Source organism: Vulpes lagopus, chromosome X, assembly GCF_018345385.1.
Source record: "Vulpes lagopus strain Blue_001 chromosome X, ASM1834538v1, whole genome shotgun sequence".
Classification (NCBI taxonomy): Eukaryota; Metazoa; Chordata; class Mammalia; order Carnivora; family Canidae; genus Vulpes; species Vulpes lagopus.
The window spans coordinates 59,907,500-59,926,451 of NC_054848.1; the positions used below are offsets into that span (position 1 = coordinate 59,907,500).

The window sequence follows — 18,952 nt, forward strand, 5'->3', positions numbered from 1 at the left end:
ACGTTTTGGACTACCCTGCTTTCAATTTTTTTTTTTTTTTTTTTTTTTTTTTGCTTCTACGTATTCTTAAAAACTTCGTTTTTAATTTACTGGCTAACCCATTCATTCTTTAGTAGGATGTTATTTAACCTCCATGTATTTGAGTTCTTTCCAAATTTTTTCTTGTGGTTGACTTCAAGTTTTATAGTCTTATGATCTGAAAATATGCATGGTATGATCCCAATCTTTTTGTACCAGTTGAGGCCTGATTTGTAACCCAGTATGTGATCTATTCTGGAGAATGTTTCATGTGCACTTGAGAAGAATGTTTATTCTGCTACTTTTGGATGAAATACTCTGAATATATGTATTATGTTCACCTGATCCAGTGTGTCATTCAAAGCCATTGTTTCCTTGTTGATTTTCTATTTCTATGTTCTGTTCATTTGCTGTTAGTGGGATGTTAAAAATCCCCTACTATTGTTGTATTATTATCAATGTGTTTATGTTTATTATTAATTGGTTTATATATTTGGATGCTCCCAAGTTGGGGGCATAATTGTTAATTGTTCTTGATGGATAGACCCCTTCATTATGATATAGTGCCCTTCTTTATCTCATTACAGTCTTTGTTTTAAAATCTAGTCTGTCTTATGTAAGTATGACTAATCTGACTTTCTTTTTATGTCCATCAGTATGATAGATGTTTCTCCATCTCCTTACTTTCTATCTGCAGGTGTCTTTAGGTCTAAAATGAGTCTCTTGTCGGCAGAATATAAATGGGTCCTGTTTTTTTTAAATCCATTCTGATACCCTGTATGTTTTGATTGGAGAATTTAGTTCATTTACATGCAGAGTGATTATTGAAAGAAACACATTTAGGGCCATTGTGTTTCCTGTAGAGTTGGTGTTTCTAGTCATGGTCTCTGTTCCTTTCTAGTCTTCATTGCTTTTGGTTTTTTTTTTCCATTCATAGATTCCTCAGGATGCCTGGGTGGCACAGTTGAATAAGTGTCCTACTACTGCTTTCAGCTCAGGTCATGATATCAGGGTTATAAGATCAAGCCCTGCATTGGGCTCTGTGCTCTGTGTCTGCTTGGAATTCTCTCTCTCTCTTTCCCCTCATTCCCCTCTCAAATAAATAAATAAAATCTAAAAAAAAGAGAGTCCCCCCAAAAATTTCTTCCAAGGATGGCTTAGTGGTCATAAACTCTAGTTTTGGTTTGTCTGAGGAACTCTATCTTTCCTTCTATTCTGAATGACAGCCTTGCTGGATATTGTTCACATTAAGCATGTTGAATATTTCCTACCACTGTCTTCTGGTCTGCCATGTTTTTGTAGACATATCTGCTGTAAACCTGATCTGTCTTCCCTTGTAGGTTAAGGACTTTTTTTCCCTTGCTGCTTTCAGAATTTTTTCTTTGTCTGTGTATTTTGTGAATTTGACTATAATATGCCTTAGTGATAGTTGGGTTTTGTTAAATATAATGGGAATTCTCTGTTCTTCTTAGATTTTTTTTTATTTTATTTTATTTTATTTTTTATTTATTTTATGATAGGCACACAGTGAGAGAGAGAGAGAGAGGCAGAGACACAGGCAGAGGGAGAAGCAGGCTCCATGCACCGGGAGCCCGACGTGGGACTCGATCCCGAGTCTCCAGGATCGCGCCCTGGGCCAAAGGCAGGCGCCAAACCGCTGCGCCACCCAGGGATCCCTCTTCTTAGATTTTTTAAAAGATTTTTTAAAAATTTACTTATTAGAGACAGAGACAGAGGGAGGGGGCAGAGGGAGAAGCAGGCTCCACTCAGGGAGCCCGACGTGGGACTCGATCCCAAGTCTCCAGGATCACGCCCTGGGCTGAAGGAGACGCTAAGCCACTAAGCCACCGGGGCTGCCCCTCTTCTTAGATTTTGATGTCTGTGTCCTTCCCCAGACTAGGGAAATTTTCAGCTATAATTTGTTCAAATAAACCTTCTGCTCCCTTTTCTCTCTCTTCACTTTATGGGACTTGTATGATACAAATGCTATTCTTGTAATAGGTCGACTAAGTTCCCTAAGTCTACCTTTGTGATCCATTACCTCTTCCCTCCTTTTTATCAGCTTCATTATTTTCCATAATTTTATCTTCTTTTTAAAAAATATTTTATTTATTTATTTGAGAGAGAGAGAGAGATAGTGAAAGAGAGCATGAGTAGAGGGAAGAGGGAAAAGCAGGTTCTCTGCTCAGGAGGGAGTCTGACATGGGGTTCAATCCCTGGACCTTGGGATCATGACCTGAGCCAAAGGCAGATGCTTAGCTGACTGAGCCACCCAGGTGCCCCACATAATTTTATCTTCTGTATCACTGATTCACTTCTTTATTTATTTATTTATTCATTCATTCATTCATTCATTCATTCATGATAGACAGAGAGGGGGGTGGTGCAGAGACACAGGCAGAGGGAGAAGCAGGCTCCATGCCGGGAGCCTGACGCAGGACTCGATCCTGGGCCTCCAGGATCATGCCCTGGGCCAAAGGCAGGCACCAAACTGCTGAGCCACCCAGGGATCCCCCCACTTCTCTCTTTCATCCATCCTCACTTTTATGTCCTCCATTTGGGTTTGCATCTTGCTCATAGAATTTTCAATTTTGGTCGGACTAGAATCTCTGCAGTAAGGGTTTCTCCAGTGTCTTTTATGCTTTTTCAAGTCCAGATTGTATCCTTATAATCTTTCTTTTAAATTTTAGTTCAGACATTTTCCTTGTATCTGTATTGATTAAAGCCCTGACGATGAGTTCTAATTACTGTTCTTTCTTTTGGGGTGAATTTCTTCATCTCATCATTTTGTCTAGAAAACAAAAGAAGATACAAAATGAAACAAAAAACAACAGAAAATAAACTAGTTGGGTTGCCTGGGTGGCTCAGCGGTTTAACACCTGCCTTCAGCCCAGAGTATGATCCTGGAGTCCCTGGATGAGTCCCACATCAGGCTTCCTGCATGCAGTCTGCTTCTCCCTCTGCCTGCGTCTCTGCCTCTATTTCTGTGTCTCTCATAAATAATTAAAATATTTTTTACAAAATTAAAAATAAAAGGAATTTTCAAAATAAGGAAATAAATGAAAAAATAAAAAAGAAAGAATAAATGTAAAAAGGACACTAGATCCCATTTCTTATAGAGCTGAAGCTTTGTAGCAATCTGTGACTTGGTGGGAGTGAGCTGTTTGTGCTGGTCTTTTCCAGGAAGAGCCTGCTGGGCTGATTCTCAGACTCTCCTTTCAAGTGGAAGTGTGGCTTCAGGGTGCAAGGGTGAGTGGATTGTGTAAGAGGCTCCATCCTCTGCTAGGTGGCACTCTTTTGATCCCTGAGAGGTTTCAACTCTGATGGGAGGGATGAATATGCCAGCACCCTGCTTTCTATCCCAAGCGGACAGTTCCTGCCACGTTATTTTTCAGTGAGTTCTCACAGGAGAGCATTCAGTCACCCCTCTTGTGTCCCTGGTTTCTGTCTGAACCCTGCATTCACCCTGCCTGTGTCCAAGGATTTTTATCTCAGGCATGCAAATTAGTTTCAAAATTCCAAATTTTGGGGATTCCCATGGCATGGACCTGCACTGTTCCTCTGATGGAGGATCTTGCCGCCCTTTTGCTGTTTGCCAGCCAGTCCCAGGAAGCAGTTGAACAACCACACAGCAGTACACAGTTTATGGCAAAACATAGCAGAAAGCCAAGACCCGCTGCTCTCAGCTGGCTTTCCTCCTTCTCTGCCTGGAAACAGTGCAGCACATTGGCACCACCTGTTCTTGTAACCCAGGGAATCCTCAGACCCTGCTGTCACTCCTGGGATTCTGCCCCCTTTTGCCACCTGAACACCTTTAAGCTAGGGATGTCCCCCACTGTAGCAGACTCCTAAAAGTTCAAATTGTGTGCTCCTCTGCTTATACTACTTTGCAGTGGCCTCCATAAGCAGGCTCCCTCCCCGCTCTCGTACCCACAGCTCTATCACCTCCAAGTCAATTCTCTCTGCACTTCCTACCTTCCAAAAGGTGGTCGCTTTTGTACTTGTTGATTTGCAGGTTTGTTCTCTCAGACCTTTGATTTCTTGTGTGTTTAGAATGATTTGATATCTAGCTGTGTTCAAGGGACAAGTTTAGGGTCATCCACTATCTTAACTCCTCCAGCCATTTATTCATAATACTATCGTAATGTGCATTTACATTTGACAGAACTAGCGAGCTAGTCACTATTAGGGAATTGTATCTTCCTTTCTTCTGCTTAGCTATTGGGACTTGAACCTATTATGTATGATACTATAGCAAAATGATAATACTGATACCTCAGTATTTTTTATATTACCAAAACATTGGTATTTTATAAAAATCTGAGATTAAATTGTCACAGTCATCTATCTACATGTTATTCTCAATGTTACCCCCAAAAAAGGGCCAGAAAGAAGGATTAAGAATTCTTTGTACTTCTGGCTTGAATCTTTCCAAATGGAATGATTAAGAAAGTATCAGGGCACCTGGGTGGTACAGTCGTTAAGGTTCTGCCTCTAGGTTTTGGCTCAGGTCGTGATCTCAGGATCTCAGGATGATGCTATCAAGCTGTGCATCTGGGCTCCGTGCTCAGCAGGGAGTCTGCTTAAGACTCTTCTCCCTCTCCTTCTGCCCCTTCCCCCTTGCACACGCGCTCTAATAAATAAATAAAAAGAAAGAAAATCTCAAAAGAAAAGAGGTCAGCCTTGTGAGAATGAATTTTACATCTGGTGGGGAAAAGCAGGGAGGAGAGAGGAGAAAAATCTAACCATGGAGAAAGAGAATAAGTTGGGTTTTCAGGAGTCCTGGAATTGGTCCTAGAACCTCTCTCCCTCTTTTTCCTTTTCTCCTCAGATTTCCCTACTCTCCTCTCTTTCTGTTTCCCTAAAGTTTCCCCAACTCAGTTCTAAGAAGACTCCATGAGAATCTGATAGAGACCCAAATTATTTGCAAGGGAAATACAAGTGACTAATAAATATAAGAAAAGATGTTCAGAGTTACAAATAACCTGGGAACAGACAATTAAAATGAGATATGTTGAAAGAATTTTAAAACAAGAAAAGGGATGAAGGTGGTAATATTTTTAAAGTGTGCATTTTGTTCATTTAGTAGTTTTCAAGTACCATGTAACTCCTTGGGCATGACTCAGGATGTGAAAGACTCTGACTTCAGATTTTAAGCACGAAAGTAATACTAGCAAGAATATTTTGGCATTTCAGTACCATAAAAATCTATCTTGTGGACTAATCATCCTTTAAAATTTCGATTTCTGGGGACCCCTGGGTGACTCAGCATTTTAGCGCCTGCCTTAGGCCCAGGGTGTGGTCCTGGAGTCCCGGGATGGAGTCCCACATCGGGCTCCCTGCATGGAGCCTGCTTCTCCCTCTGCCTGTGTCTCTGCCTATCTCTCTCTCTCTCTCTCTCTCTCATGAATAAATAAAATCTTTCAAAAAATAAAATAAAATTTCTATTTCCGTCACAGAAACCTCTCCCTTTGCCTCCCACCCCAACCCCAAGAAAGTAATGAAACCTTTCTCTAGAACCATAACACATATTCTCTTACCAGCACATAGGATTGCATTTGTTTATATGTTTATTTCCACCACAAAGTGTAAAGAACTCAAGAACAAAGAACTTTTTTTCTTTATTCCATCTGAAAATTTACTGAGCATGTACTATGCAGGCATCTTAGAAAATGAGCATACAAAGATGAATAAGACAATAATCTTGTTCTCAAGGAAATTACAGATTATGGGAGAAAACTGGTAATTACAAGATAGAATAACAGAGATCAGCATGCACTAAGTAAAAGAGGAAGGGTAAAGAACCCAAAGTGGGAGGTCAGGAAAACTTCCCAGAAATTATGTTTGAGCTGTGTTTGAGGGGGAAAAACATTTCATTAATTTTAACTGAAGGTCACAAAAAGAACTTCAGACCTGAAGTTCTCTACCTGCAACTGCTGGCTGCAGAGCCATGGCCAGGCATCATAAATTGGCATCATAAGTTTTTTCCAGCTGTAAGTCAATATTAGCATACAGTTATTGATTTCATTCTTGCTTATACCTGGTCATTTGAATCAAGATCTGATATTAACATACTGGTTTCAAGTATATCCTTTCTAAAAAATTTCAATGTATATTAAACAACTTGCAGCTATAATGGCCTCTACAAACATTTCAGGGCTTCTTCAGAAGTCTGATTACAAAACATCCTACACTTCAACGGATTTAATTCAATACCAAACCCGAATATCACAAATGATATTTAAATTTCAATTCAAATTTAAATATATTTTTAATATTTTGTGCCTAAAACAGTGGTGCTAGAAGAACACTGAAGTAACTAATCCAATACACTCACATTAAGGAGATAGGTCCTGAGAGAACCTATTTCAAGTGACTTGCCTATGGTCATGTAGCTAGACAGAAAGACTAAAAGCTGTTTAAAAGCCAGATCTCGCTACTTCCTGTCCAGTGTTCCCATTCTATGTTTGGAAATGTACTATTGTCCAGTCTCACATAACTTGAAAATCTGAATAACTGTTTCAAATCAATTATTTAGTACAAAAAGGTAATTACCTAGTCACAATGTTCACTGACAGGTACAGAACTAGACCAATCATTGAAGACAGCTATTCATCTACTTATCTTGGCTGTTTTGACTAACCTAATAGGCAAGAACATTAATGAAAGATAACATGGAATCCTGGAAGAATGTATCTCAATTTAGAAATACTTAAGGAAATTGGCCTATCAAGTTTACTGTCTTTAGGACAGTACGAAACTTTTAAAAAAGATTTTATTTATTCATGAAAGACAGAGAGAAGCAGAGACATAGGCAGAGGGAGAAGCAGGCTCCCTGCGGCAAGCTTGATGTGGGACTCGATCCCCAGACCTGGGATCATGCCCTGGGCTGAAGGCAGATGCTCAACCGCTGAGCTACCCAGGCATCCCAGGACAGTAAGAAACTTAATTATAACCTCAAAATGAAATAACCTAGGCGCACCTGGGTGGCTCAGTCTGTTAAGTGACCAACCATCGGGCTCCGCATTTAGGGGAATCTGCTTGAGATTTTCTCTCCCTCTGCTCCACCCCCTGCTCATGCACTTTCTCTCTTAAATAAATGTTTTTTTAAAAAAATGAAATAACCTAACATTACAATCCTAATTTAGTGTTTTAAATTCACCCCTCTTTACATGTTAATAAATAAACTTAAGAATTTAGATTGTAAAATTTTATTGATATGGTCAAAAAGCAAACAGCCAGACACTTGATTATCTTTGCTACTACAATGTGTAATTTTGAAAAGTATTTTTACAATGCATAACAAATATCTAAAACATTACTAGAAAAGTAAATTAAGAGTCTACTTAAGGCACTTCAGATGAAAGTGAATTTCAAAATTTCCACAAAAGTAACTCTAAGTTTAGTAAATCTGCTTTCTACAGATTTTAGCCAGAATGCAATTCTTCTCCTTGCACAAGAAAAATGTGCTCATAAGGGAGAAAAAGCAAATACAAAAAAGTGTCATTCTTTCAATGCTCATGGCACATATCTAAAGCTATACAGATTACATGGCAGTAGTATTACCCTGGTCAGTCTGTACAAATCAGGGCATCTTCATACAAATCTCATAAGAATCACAGCATAAATTTATTTGGCCTGAGACAATTGCAAGAACAGCAGATAAGGAATCCAGAATCACACAATGTATAGGGAAGTATTTGACAAAAGTGGATCCACTAAAGAGTAAAAGGTCAAGTATATGCCCTGACCCAACAAATACTGGAACAAAAGCAAAAAACCCATGTAAAACATTTCTTCTTAGGCAATTCATCTTTTCTGCAAATCTCTATTATACAAGACTTCTAGACCACATAGGAGAGTTATTAGATGGTGAATAGTAGGCAAAATATCACTTTAATGTAATACTTCTTTGATTTCTTTAAAATTTTTTCACAACTGTAATTATCATATTTTTATAATAGTGAAATTTCAGGATACTTTTCATAACTATGGGGGAGGTTATGGCTAGATCTAATGATAACCATCAACTTTCATTCTTCACAGATATTTTGTTAGCATCTATGGTTATTTCCACTGACAGAAAAAAAGACAAAACTCAAAACCTCTTCAAATGTTTACTGTTTCTCCACTTAAAGTGAAAGAATGAAGGCTAAAATAATAGCAAAAACATAACTTTCAGGAAACAATTTACTTTCTATTCATAGGCAACAACTCAGTATATCAGGATATGCTTTTCCAAACCTAGTCCTTTTCCTAAATACAAGGGTTAATGAAATATGCTTAACTAGATGAACCTATTTTTTTGATGAGGTACAAATGAAGTAAGTGACAATCTCTAATTTGTAGAAACACTTTAGACCATTTTGAAGTTACACTGATTTTAGCACTAAGCTATGTTTTTAATAGAGGCCTACCTTAAATAAACTAAGGAGACAGAATGAACCTGTAATCTTTCCAAATAAAAGTAGTTAACACCACACTCATGCAAAAATCATAATCCTGTACTTAGACTTTTTTTTTCTGTACTTAGACTTTTTAATGTCTACAGTTACCAAGAAGCATAGCCAACACTGTATTTCAGTAGGAAACATGAAGGGGGGGAGGACTGGCTAGTCTTCTTTTCTACAGGCTAGAAGTATCAGAAGATCACATAGCACATACAGTTTCTCTGTCCAAAAGGAAAGATGTACAAAGTATACACATCCATGCAAAGATGGAACAGCTAAGAATGCATCCTGATGCATTCATTTGTAATAGGCATATGTAGGAACACCTGGTCAGGACTTTTTTTTCCTCTATCTTTGGATAAGATAATATAAAATCAAGTGGCAAATAGTTAACTAAAGCAGTTTTGAACCCTGTTCTAATTAAAATGTAGTTATAAAATTTTTATAATGTACTTAATTCTACTAAATTAAATGTTACATAAAGTTCATCAGGAAGGGAAGGTTAAGAGAACTGTATCCAAATACTTCATGATTTTGACAAGAAATTGCTTGTTAAGGCACTACAAATCTTCTTTGGTTAAATGATTAACTATTTAAATCACTTGAAAAAAAGAGGTAATACAAAATACACAAATTGAATTCTTCTTTTCAAACACACATACATTTTTCAATTTCCATTACTCCAGTGTCTACATATCTCTAGGATCCTCTTTAACTCATCAGAAAGCTGAAACAAAAATATTAAAGAATCTATTAGTTTCTGAACAAACAAAAGGCTTTATTTCTAATAAATATCTTGATTTTAGACAAAAGAGCATTTGGGTGCACATTTAATAAACTGCGTATTAATAACAAAAAGTGAGAAACACCAAGATATTAAGATAATCTTATGAGAGAAGGAACTAGACATTAACTTGTTAAAATATCTCATGAAGAGATACTGATTAATAATTGGATCAACCATGGTGATAAAATAAACAACAGAAATCCCAGCAAGATTACCCTTGTATCCAGGTTGTATTATATCTATAGAGGAGAAGTTATTTTAAAATATACACACATAGAAGAATAGATCAAGAATCAAAAGTTCTGATAGGTTTTGTTCTTACAATTAAGTTACATTTGCCAGCTCAAGGGTCCATCAACTGACAAATGGGTAAAGAAGATATGGCATATATACATAGAATATTACTCAGCCATAAAAAGAATGAAATCTTGCCATTTGCAATGACATGGATGAGCCAGAGAGTATTATGCTAAGTGAAATAAGTCAGTTGGAGAAAGACAGATACTATATGATTTCATTCATATGTGGAATTTAAGGAATAAAACAAGCAAAAGGAAAAAAAGAGAGGCAAACCAAGAAACAGACTCTTAACTATAGAGAACAAACTGAGGGTTACCAGAATGGAGGTGAGGGAGGGGAGATAGCTTAAATAGGTGATGGGTATTAAATAATACACTTTTGATGGGCATCAGGTATTGTAAGGAAGTGTTGAATCACTATATTGTACACCTGAAATTAATATTACACTATATATTAACTGGAATTTAAATAAAAAATTGAAATAAAATTAATTTTGCAAGAAAAATGCTAAAGAAGATTAATTTATATTGTTCATTTATCAAAAGACATGCAGCAATGTCAAAATGAATCAATCAGGGAGTTGTTCAAAATTGTCCACTAAGGGGGCGCCTGCATGGCTTAGTTGGTTAAACACCTGACTCTTGCTTTTGTTCAGGTCATCATCTCAGGATTGTGAGATTCAGCCCTAAGTCAGGCCCTGCACTGAGCATGGAACCTGCTTGAGATTCTCCCTCTACCTCTGCCCCTCCCCTGGTACACATGCTTGATCTCTCTCTAAATAAGTAGATTTTAAAAATTATCTATTAAAAACATGTTAAAGGTAATATGAAGAATGAATTCTCTCAAAAGTATCACTTGATATACTTTATTGTTCATAATCCTTTATACAACAGGACATTGTTATATATATATATATATATATGTTTTTTTTTTAGGACATTGTTATATTAAAAGAACATGAATTATGGTACCTGGCACTCAGATTTTAAAACTCACAACATCCTCCATTATGTAGGTACCTTTCTTGTGGCTATTAACAGAATAAAATCAAGAATTTATGATCAGGAGAGTAATTTCTTTCCTGAGCCTTAGAGATCTCTATGAAGATCCAATTAGATCTTCTTAAACAATCTTTCTTATACTCTCTATAAACTGGGTTCTAATCAAATGTTCTGTTTATGCTCTAAAGAGCCCTGAAAAGTTGAGGTGTGAGTAATTTTAAAATACATTCAAAATCATTTGCTCAAGAGAAAGTAGAGTATGCAAAGTATAAAATATTCTAATCATTAAGTGTTTTTTAGATTTAATTTAGATTAAATTAGATGATGTAAGAATGACCCTCAAAGATGTTCCTGAGAAATCACATACAATTGTCCAATATATAATATTTATCTTGAGTTAATTTTTACATGCAACATACCTAAGTTAAAACCTATGTCTGCTTTAGAAGCTAGGATACTTTGGAGGTAAAGCAAAAAGAGCAACATCAACTCTAATCATTGTCACTATATAAATGTAAAATAATCATACCTATATGGATATCCATGATATTTAGATCTGAAAATAGAGAGCATCCAACTGAAGAATAATACAACAAGTGCAATACCAGCCACACACATTACTGTAGAAAAACAAAAGAAGTGTAAAACGAGCATGTTAAGTATAATAAAGAACTAGGGCGTAAATTTTAGTCTACACTTCCAAGAATGAAAAGCAAAGGACATAATTTAGTGGTAAACCTCAATGTTCCAAAAAATTTTCATGACCATTCTTTTTTTTTTTTTGAGATTTTATTTATTCATGAAAGACAGAGAGAGAGAGAGAGAGAGAGGCAGAGAAACAGGCAGAGGGAGAAGCAGACTCCATGCTGGGAACCCGATGTGGGACTCAATCCCAGGACTCCAGGATCACACCCTGGGTGGAAGGCAGGCGCTAAATCGCTAAGCCACCCAGGCGTCCCATTCATGCCCATTCTTATATCTTCAGGAATCTGTCTTTCCATTTAATTTGATCCATTACAATATAATAGAATAGTTCCGTTTATACACTTGTGCAATTTAATTGCATGAAATAATAAATTCCTGGGGTGCCTGGGTAGCTCAGTGGATGAGCATCTGCCTTTGACTCAGGTAATGATCCTGGGGTCTTGGAATCAAGTCCTGCATCGGGCTCCCTGCTCAGCTGGAAGCCTGCTTCTCCCTCTGCCTGTCACTCTCCCTGTTTGTGCTGTGAAATAAATAAAATCTTTTAATAAATGAAATAAAAAATTCCTTTAAAGCCATTGCAGTGAAGAATTTAGTGTGAAAGATGTGCCTTGGTGACTCAGTTAAGCATTCAACTCTTGATTTCAGCACAGGTCATGATCTCAGGGTTATGAGACTGAACCTCGAGTCAGCCTCCATGCTCAGCAGTCTGCTTTTCTCCCTCTCTCCCAACTCATGTGAGCACTCGCCTGGTCTCTAATAAATAAATAAATCTTTAAACAAGAATTTAATGTTAGAAAGTTTTACTACTGACAGTAAATCACTCACTTATTAAATTTCTTCGGAAGTCTTTTTTTTTTTTATTTTTTTTTTTCTTCGGAAGTCTTAAAAGTGGCCTTATTGTATTGACTTAAAGACATCTGACAATATCACTGTGACAGCCTCAGTTGAAAGTACTTTATTTATAGGTAACTACAATGCCTATATAAGGAATTCATTCAACATGGATTCCTCATTTGAATAATGAGGAGGAAAATACCATGAATCCTAGTCCTAAATTCAGAGCTCTTTCCATTAATCTCATGTGCTGTGATTTAGCATAGCAATTAATACTCTTAACTCTAGGGGCAATCCTGGGTGGCTCAGTGGTTTAGCGCCGCCTTCAGTCCAGGTTGTGATCCTGGAGACGGGGGATCGAGTCCCATGTCAGGCTTCCTGCATGGGGCCTGCTTCTCTCTCTGCCTGTGTCTCTGCCTCACTCTCTCTGTGTCTCTCATGAATAAATAGGTGAAATCTTAAAAAAAAAAAAACAACTTAACTCTGGATGCTGACCCCACAGTGCTCAAGTGTGATTCCCATAACTAGAGGCTCTTTGAGTCTTAAGACTAAGACTGGCTAAGAAGCATAAAGGTGGGGATGTGGGAAAGCATGTGTGCTACAACAGTGGAAGTTCTAGGGAAACATACTTATTGGCTGACACTAAAAACAACTCTTAGTCTTGTTATACTTAGGCACAATTCTTTTTCCTTTTAAAATTTTCACATCATATGATTAGGGGTTAAAATGTAAATTTTAAATATATATTCTTTCTGAGTATTAACACATGACCATTGTGTTAGAAGTCTTTATTATCAGGGGTCCCTGGGTGGCTCAGCAGTTGACCACCTGCCTTCGGCCCAGGGTGTGATCCTGGAGTCCCGGGATCGAGTCCCATATCAGGCTCCCTGCATGGGGCCTGCTTCTCCCTCTGCCTGTGTCTCTGCCTCTCTCTGTGTGTGTCTCTCATGAATAAATAAATACAATGTTAAAAAAAGAAGTCTTTATTATCTAATACGCACACACACACCCCTCTGTGTGTGTGTGTGTGTGTGTGTGTGTATATATATATATATATATATATATATATATGTATTCTATGTTTTTCACATAATATATCTAAAAGTATTTAGGGCAGTTTCTAGTACATAATAAATGTTAAGTAATTATTACTATTTGTGATTATTAGGTTAGAATCTTAGGAGTAGATCAAATTGTGATTATTTTAATATATGTCACCAAAATGTCTTATAATTTAAATTCACGCTACCAGTGTAGTATCCAAAGGGGCTTTTCCCAATAATGAATACTGAAATAGGCAAGTTTTTAAAAGTTAGGCAATGAAAAGATGTTGACTAGATTAAAAAATTGATATACTACTTCTATTTTTGCAATATGTAAAAATTCATTTCAGTTCAGCAAAATAAGAATATCCCAAATTTGAAATCCAGTGCCATCATATTTTTTCAAAGGAAAAAGTATATATATACTATATTTAGCTAGGTTAATTTGATGACATTTACCTTTTTAGCCATAAAAGAAAAACTCTGATTTAAACATATTTTAATATATATATAAATATATTTTTTAAGATTTTATTTATTTATTCATAGACACAGAGAGAGAGAGAGGCAGAGACACAGACAGAGGGAGAAGCAGGCTCCATGCGCAGGGAGCCCGATGCGGGACCGATCCTGGGTCTCCAGGATCACACCCCAGGCTGCAGGTGGTGCTAAACCGCTGCGCCACCGGGGCTGCCCCTATATATAAATATTTAAAATAAATATATAAAGAGTCCATCCAAACCAACAGAAAAAGTGCTAAGAATAATAGATAAACGACAAAAGACAAAAAGACTTGTTATGGAAGGGAAAACACAAACTGCTTGATAAATGTCTAAAAAAAAATTCAACTTCATTAATAACCAAAGAGGTACCAAAAAAATGGAGCATTTTCCCTTATCTGATTAGGAGATATGTACACACATTTTTAATGAGCTTAGCTAGTCATGACAAAATTACTGTAAAATGAGCATTCTTTTTTTTTTTTTTGAGCATTCTTTTTTTAAGATTTTATTTATTTATCCATGAGAGAGACACAGAGAGAGAGGCAGAGACATAGGCAGAGAGAGAGAAGCAGGCTCCACGCAGGGAGCCCGATGCAGGACTTGATCCCGGGACTCCAGGACCACGCCCTGGGCCGAAGGCAGGCACTAAACCGCTAAGCCATCCAGGAATCCCCTCCTTTTTAAAAAATAAATATTTATTTATTCATGAGAGACACAGAGACACGGGTAGAGAAAGAAGGCTCCATGCATGGAGCCCAATGTGGGACTCGATCCCAGGACTCCAGGATCAGGCCCTGCGCCAAAGGCAGACACTCAACCACTGAGCCACCCAGGCATCCCTCTTTTTATCTTTTAAACAAGAATTCTTAAATATCACTAGTAGGAATCTAAACTATCATAACATCTGGGGAAACAATTTGGCATCATCAGTTTAAAACATCAAGGGGATTACAAATACAAATATAGAGGACTTTACAGTGATTCTACTTCTAGAAATCTACCTTGGGGAATTAATTGAAATGAGAATAAAGCTTAATATACTATGGAAGTCCCTAAGGAAATAGTTATTATAATGGAAGTTAGGGGAAAAACCTAAATGTTTAGCAGAATCAGAATGGTTAAGTAAATTACAATACAAAGTACAACTTTTAAATTATGTGTAGGGAAATATTTATCAGTGAATTACTTAACTCCAGCTACAAGGGGGGGGGTACAAGATTCAAAATCTTATTTTATTTTTTTAAGATTTTATTTATTTATTCATGATAGAGAGAGAGAGAAAGAGAGAGAGAAAGACAGAGAGAGAGAGAGAGGGGGAGAGGGAAAGGCAGAGACACAGGCAGAGGGAGAAGCAGGCTCCATGCCGTGAGCCCGATAAGGGACTCGATCCGGCGACTCCAGGACCGCGCCCTGGGCCAAAGGCAGGCGCCAAACCGCCGAGCCACCCAGGGATCCCCTTATTTTATTTTTTAAAGATTTTATTTACTCATGAGAGACATTGGCAGAGGGAAAAGCAGGCTCCCTGTGGGGAACCTGATGTGGGACTTGATCTCAGGACCCCAGGATCACGCCCTTAGCCAAAGGCAGACGCTCAACAATCAAGCCACCCAGATGCCCCAGATTCAAAATCTTATAAACAGCTTTACATTTGTTTTTGTAAATGTGAGAAACTCTATTAAAACATTAAAATTTTTACTTCTCGGCAGCCCGGTGGCTCAGCGGTTTAGTGCCGCCTTCAGCCTAGAGCATGATACTGGAGACCCCGGATCTAGTCCCATGTCGGGCTCCCTGCATGCAGCCTGCTTCTCCCTCTGCCTATGCCTATGCTTTTCTCTCTCTCTCTCTCTCTCTCTCTCTCATGAATAAATAAAATCTTAAAAAATATATTAAAAAATAATAAAATAAAATTTTTACTTCTCAATGATGGAATAATGGGCAACTCTCCCCCTAAATGTTTCATGTTGACTTCCCCCCACATTTTTTACAATAAGTATATATTATTCTTAAAATAATAAAGAATATAAAATAACATTTTTAAGAATATGAAATAACTAAGGTGGGGAAATGATTAAGAGGACATTCTTTTTTTCTGTATTAAAGGCAGAACTGTTATATAACATTGTCAACTATACTTCAATAAAAAATTAAAATTAAATAAAAAATAAATGTTGAATTGTTACATTTCGGCATAACTTACTTTTTCGCTTTCCAATGTCCATGTCAGATGTAGCAGCTTCACATAACAGCACCATCCCTAAAGTAACCCCACCATCTTAGAAAAATCGTTTAAGGAGAAATGCACACAGACATAAAAGACATAGCACTTTAATATTCCTATTCTTTCATTTAGAAAATTACAATGAATATATAAATCTTCAACTTTCAATTATAAGAAAACTATTACTAAAATAAAGAATCCTTATGAATGCATTAAATGTCACTGGATTGCTCTTTAAAACAATTTTATGTTATGTGAATTTTACTTTAATAAAAAATGGGTGATTAAAAAAATAAAATAGGGAATCTTGTATCTATACAGCATTACAATTATTTACTATGAAGGCATAATAAAATATATTAAGATTGGAAAATTACTTCATTTATACAAGTGAAAATCAGTATTTTAAACAAATGTCCCACTATAATTTACAGATGAAATGAGTTCTCCTGACATGTACTTTGAAATAACCTTCTTGGACATTCTTTCAACTATTGCTCCAGCCTTGTATATACTTTATTTTATTTTGTTTTAAGTAGGTTCCATGCCCAGCATGGAACCCAATGTGGGGCTTGAACTCATAACCCTGAGATCAAGACCTGAGCGGAAATCAAGAGTTGGACACTTAACCAACTCCATCATCCAGGTGCCCTAATAAATTTTAAAACATCCTTTTTGAATATTCAACCACCCTCCATAATACACTTGAAATGTGCACCATTTGGAAAGAACACCAACTAATTTTTATTTTAAAAATAGCTTTTCAAAAAAAAGTAACTTTTCAAAAATTCTCCAAAATGTCAACAATCAACCTCTAAAGCACAAATTACTACTAAACTACCTAAGTTTGTCCTATTCTAATAAAAAAAGAGAATCCTATTATGTCATTCCCTCACTTTTATTCACCTTAATATGGGAACTACATAAATACAAAATAGGGCAGCCCGGGTGGCTCAGTGGTTTAGCGCAGCCTTCAGCCCCGGGCCTGATCCTGGAGACCCGGGATCGAGTCCCACGTCGGGCTCCCTGCATGGAGCCTGCTTCTCTCTCTGTCTGTCTCTGCCTCTCTCCCTGTGTCTCTTATGAATAAATAAATAAAATCTTTTTAAAAAATACAAAACATACCTGCTCATGCAAATAAGTTAAACATGGCATGGTTGAATGCTAAAATAAGCAGAGTTGAATTTTAAAGTAATATAATGTGTTCTAGTAGAAAAGAGATTCACGCTGCAGTTTAGTAAATACCAACAGCAGTTAAAAATGCCCAAATCAATTCTGCATACACTCATGCACATTGTAGGCTACTTCATGTGAGTATGATTAAACAGAAAGGGAAAAAATAGGTATTCATATAAGGCCTGAATTTATAATTGGCTGTATAGCTTGTCTATTTATCCCTTCACTACCATCTTGCACTCTCTTGTCAATAGCCGTTTTTTTAGGGATGATGCCCATTCATCATGCCTTTAGTTGCTTAGACAAGTTGTCTTCTCCAATGATTATTTTTTTCTTACTGAGGTTCTTTATATCCAGATACATGTAAAGATTGATCATTTCTATAGGCATTTGTTACAGGGTATTTTTTTTAAGATTTTATTTATTCATAAGAGACAGAGAGAGAGAGAGAGAGAGGCAGAGACAAAGGCAGAGGGAGAAGCAGGCTCCCATTAGGGAGCCCGATGTAAAACTCAATCCCAGGACCCCAGGATCACAACCTGAGCTGAAGGCAGACACCTAACCGACTGAGCCACCCAGGTGCTCCATATACGTTTTCTTAGAATGAGCTTTCTATCCTGCAATATACCACCAATGTCTTTGTGTGTTCTCAGTTAACAAGAGCTGTGATTTACTAGCATATGCATTGTTTCATTTTATTTTTAAAATATTTTATTTATTTATTTGAGAGAAGAGAAAGAGTAGGGGCGGGCAGTGGGAGAAGGAGAAGAGGACCTCAGGCAGACTCCGTGCTGGGCATGGAGCCCGACACAGGGCTCAATATCAGGACCCTGAGATCATAACCTCAGCCAAAGGCAATAGTTGGACCCTTAATTGACTGAGCCATCCAGGCGCCCACTTACTGACTCTTTAAACTTTTACTGACACTATTACCTGGCAGGCGCTATTAGCTGTTGGAATTTAAAAGCTGTACAAAAGACAGACACTTCCTTGGACAAATTTACAATCTAGTGAAGGATATCAGTAATGAAATAAATAATAAATACCTAATCATGATTAAATGTTACTATGGGAGAACTGAATAGAAACTAGAGTAAGTAGTATTCTATTACATATAAGAACTAGCTATTAAAAGAGCTAGTAGAATTAAAGTGTATTTAATAAGATGAAAGCAAAGATAATTGCATAAAATGAGGCATAATTCCAAAATTGTGGGAAAATGTTTCAATTATGTACTTTAATATTGTCCAAAGTAATTTAAACAACGACCTAAAATTTCTTTGCCTACTGAATTAGTTTTAAAAAATGAGAATACATAATGATAGATAGATTTGTTGGAGCTATCAGTGCACATATTTTGACAGCAATCCTCCTTCCTTCTTTTTTTTTCTTAAGCAAAAACCTTTTGGGAAACAGTTTGGACAAAACAAGAAAAACTGACAGATTTGTACACTTTGCTTCAAACCTTACTTCTGGGAATTTGAAGATATGCCAAATTACTTTTATATCCAAGTAAACATTCTTTGCAACATTCAACAATAAAATAATAATTGAATTATGATATACCCATTCTATAAATATTAAGAATGATCACTATTTTTCCTTTTCCTTGCCTTTATTTTATTTACCTGTAATTCTCATGCAACTTTTGTAACTATAAAGGCCATACAACTACATAGAAAATGCTTATGACGGGGCATCTGGGCGGATCAGTCAGTTAAGTGTCTGCCTTTAGCTCAGGTCATAATCTCAGGGTCCGGGGATCAAGCCCTGAGTAAGGTTTCCTCTTCCACTGCCCCTCCCTCAGCTTGTGCTCACTCTCTCTCAAATAAATAAAATATTTTAAAAAGAAAAAGAAAATGCCTATATTAATAAACCAAACTGCATACTAAGTATGTCTATAATTACAAACAAAGG

At 36.9% G+C, this 18,952-nt stretch overlaps 1 protein-coding gene across 1 annotated transcript in view; it reads right to left on the reverse strand.

The window, feature by feature from the left end:
* Nucleotides 1-7,213: 7,213 nt before the first annotated feature.
* The window catches only part of MAGT1 (magnesium transporter 1), a 61,165-nt gene continuing 49,426 nt past the window's right edge, over nt 7,214-18,952 (reverse strand). The window contains exons 8-10 of the mRNA XM_041741677.1: nt 15,839-15,913; nt 11,086-11,176; nt 7,214-9,195 (exon numbers count right to left, since the gene is read on the reverse strand). Of these exons, the coding sequence (XP_041597611.1) occupies nt 9,180-9,195; nt 11,086-11,176; nt 15,839-15,913 (182 nt within the window). The 3' untranslated portion in view covers nt 7,214-9,179. The remainder of the gene's footprint in view (nt 9,196-11,085; nt 11,177-15,838; nt 15,914-18,952) is intronic.